The sequence below is a fragment of the Marmota marmota genome, unplaced genomic scaffold (assembly GCF_001458135.2).
Source record: "Marmota marmota marmota unplaced genomic scaffold, marMar, whole genome shotgun sequence".
Taxonomy (NCBI): Eukaryota; Metazoa; Chordata; class Mammalia; order Rodentia; family Sciuridae; genus Marmota; species Marmota marmota.
Window position 1 is genome coordinate 45,466,431 of NW_026000229.1, and position 2,382 is coordinate 45,468,812.

Here is a 2,382-nt window from a genome sequence, read left to right on the forward strand (position 1 = left end):
TAAGGGCTAGAGAAAAATAGAGTACTTTGATTTAGGCAGAGAGGAGTGAAGGGAGGGAAGGTAGTGGAGTGTAGTAAAAAATAGAAAAATAAATTAGACATTATTACCCCATGTGCATATAACATTTCATGACCATGTAACTCTACATCATGTACAACCAGAAGAATGAGAAGTTATACTCCATTTATATACAATTAATTATGCATAACTAATTAGAACGAATTAAAAAATTAAAAAGCTAAAAAAAGATAGCAGGGGACAAATAATCAGTGTCTCTCATATCTGTAACCATAGCATAGATTAGCAGGACTAATGAGGAGTACATTTTATACCACTGGATCTGACTCTTCCTCATTTTTTAATCCACAGATATTTGGAAACAACTTTCCTGCCCAAGTCAATGGATGGACTGAATGATTCTGTGGTCTCTGAGTTTGTGTTGCTGGGACTCTCTGGTTCATGGGAAATTAAAGTTTTTCTCAAGCTGACATTCTCATTGCTGTACGTAGGGATCCTCCTGGGCAATCTCTTCATCATCTTTTTGGTAATCACTGATTCTCACTTACATTCTCCTATGTACTTCCTGCTGGCCAACCTGTCCCTCAATGATGTGGGACTGTCCTCCATAACAGTTCCCAAGATGGTCACAGACCTGTTAAAGGAGAAGAAAGTAATTTCTTTCCAAAGCTGTATGGCACAGGTGTGCTTCATCCACATCATGGGAGGAACAGAAATGGTGCTGCTCATAGCCATGGCATTTGACAGGTATGCAGCCATCTGTAAGCCTCTCTACTACTTGAGCATTATGAGCCCGAAAAAATGCATTTTATTTGTAGTCATTAGCTGGGTAACTGGAACGATCCATTCTATTTCTCAATTTTCTGTGATTGTAAACTTGCCATTTTGTGGTCCTAATACCATAGACAGCTTTTACTGTGACTTCCCCAGGGTCATACAACTTGCATGCTCAGATTCAGCCATGTTTGAGTTTCTTGGCACTGCCAACAGTGGATTCATGAGCCTGATCACCTTCTTGCTGCTCCTCCTTTCCTATGTGTTCATTTTGGTCACTGTCTGGAAAAGTTCCTCTGGGGACTTGTCCAAGGCTCTTGGCACATTGTCAGCTCACATCACTGTGGTGGTTCTCTATTTCACTCCGTGTATATTTATCTATATGTGGCCTTTCCCGGAATCATCAGTTGATAAATACATGTTTATAGTTGACTTTACTGTCACCCCTGTCTTAAATCCTATCATATATACATTAAGAAACAAAGATGTAAAAACAGCAATAAAAAGACTGAAAAAGCGGCATCATTATGACAAATTATGCTGACCAAGTCTGTTGTTGAGAGCTCAGGAACTGTTTTCACCTACGTGATGGACCCCTGTAGAGAATCAGATGTGACTGTGTTACTATTATTGTCCTTGATGGAGTCTGCCTGCAAACGGGATATTCTGTCAAGGTATAGATAGGTAACAGTGGACATGCTTGAAAACGAGGTGTCTGCTGTCCTTGGGAGGACTTGCCTGCAAACGGGATGTTCTGCCAAGTGGGCTAGGAGGGCGCTGAGAAAAAATTTATTATCTGTTCTTAACAAGAGCAGACCTCGGCATGCTCCAGGCCGAGAGTAGATTAGCCATGAGAAGCGGGTCACTTCTGATTAGAAAGTAAAACTTCTGTATGCTATGTTTCATTAGCTGAAAGACCTGATTATTGCTGTTGGAAGGCTGCCTTCTTTGTTCACAATACTATAAAAAGATTGCTTGTATACAATAAAGGACTTTTTTTTTTCTGCCGCTGTTTTGCTTACTCTGCTTCTTCTTTCTTTTCTCATGTTGACCTGCAAGTGAATTACTACAACAGACCCCTCCCCATAGGTATCTGGTATTTAATGTGCTTACTTGACAGAGGTCTGTACCTTGCCCATCTTCTCCTATCTATACTAGGACTATGCCTACTTCTCTACAGAATTTACTCCCTGCTTTCTGCTGAAATCAGAAATAAATCCAATGTGTCATGAGTTTCTTTAGGAGGCAGAAATAATGTGTATAAACAATGTTGTATGATTTAACTTGTGATCATTTGTTCATCACTTCATCATAAGTCTGAATATAATGATATTCCCTCTGTTTCCCATTGAGTTTTCAAATAACTTCTAACTTAAATTGTTGAATATCAGGACACCTTACAATGAATGGTTATATATGTGGGACTAGTAGGTCTATTCAGTTACTTAGATCAATTCCCTCCTAATAAAACCTGAGACAATTTTTAAATGAGTGTAGTTTATTTGGAGACTAAATTTTGGACACATCATTGGGAAGTGGTATTGAGAAGGGAGGCATGCACATGTGGAGAAGCATACTGGGATACAATCC

At 39.3% G+C, this 2,382-nt stretch overlaps 1 protein-coding gene across 1 annotated transcript; it reads left to right on the forward strand.

The window, feature by feature from the left end:
* Window positions 1–400: 400 nt before the first annotated feature.
* LOC107137685 (olfactory receptor 4F21-like) lies at window positions 401–1,336 on the forward strand. Its single transcript, XM_015480146.1, has one exon. It carries the CDS (start codon window positions 401–403, stop codon window positions 1,334–1,336), a length of 936 nt encoding a protein of 311 aa, XP_015335632.1.
* Window positions 1,337–2,382: the final 1,046 nt, after the last annotated feature.

Coding starts and splice junctions, on each gene's coding strand:
- LOC107137685 (XM_015480146.1), top strand. CDS start 401: ATGGATGGACTGAATGATTCTGTGGTCTCTGAGTTTGTGTTGCTGGGA.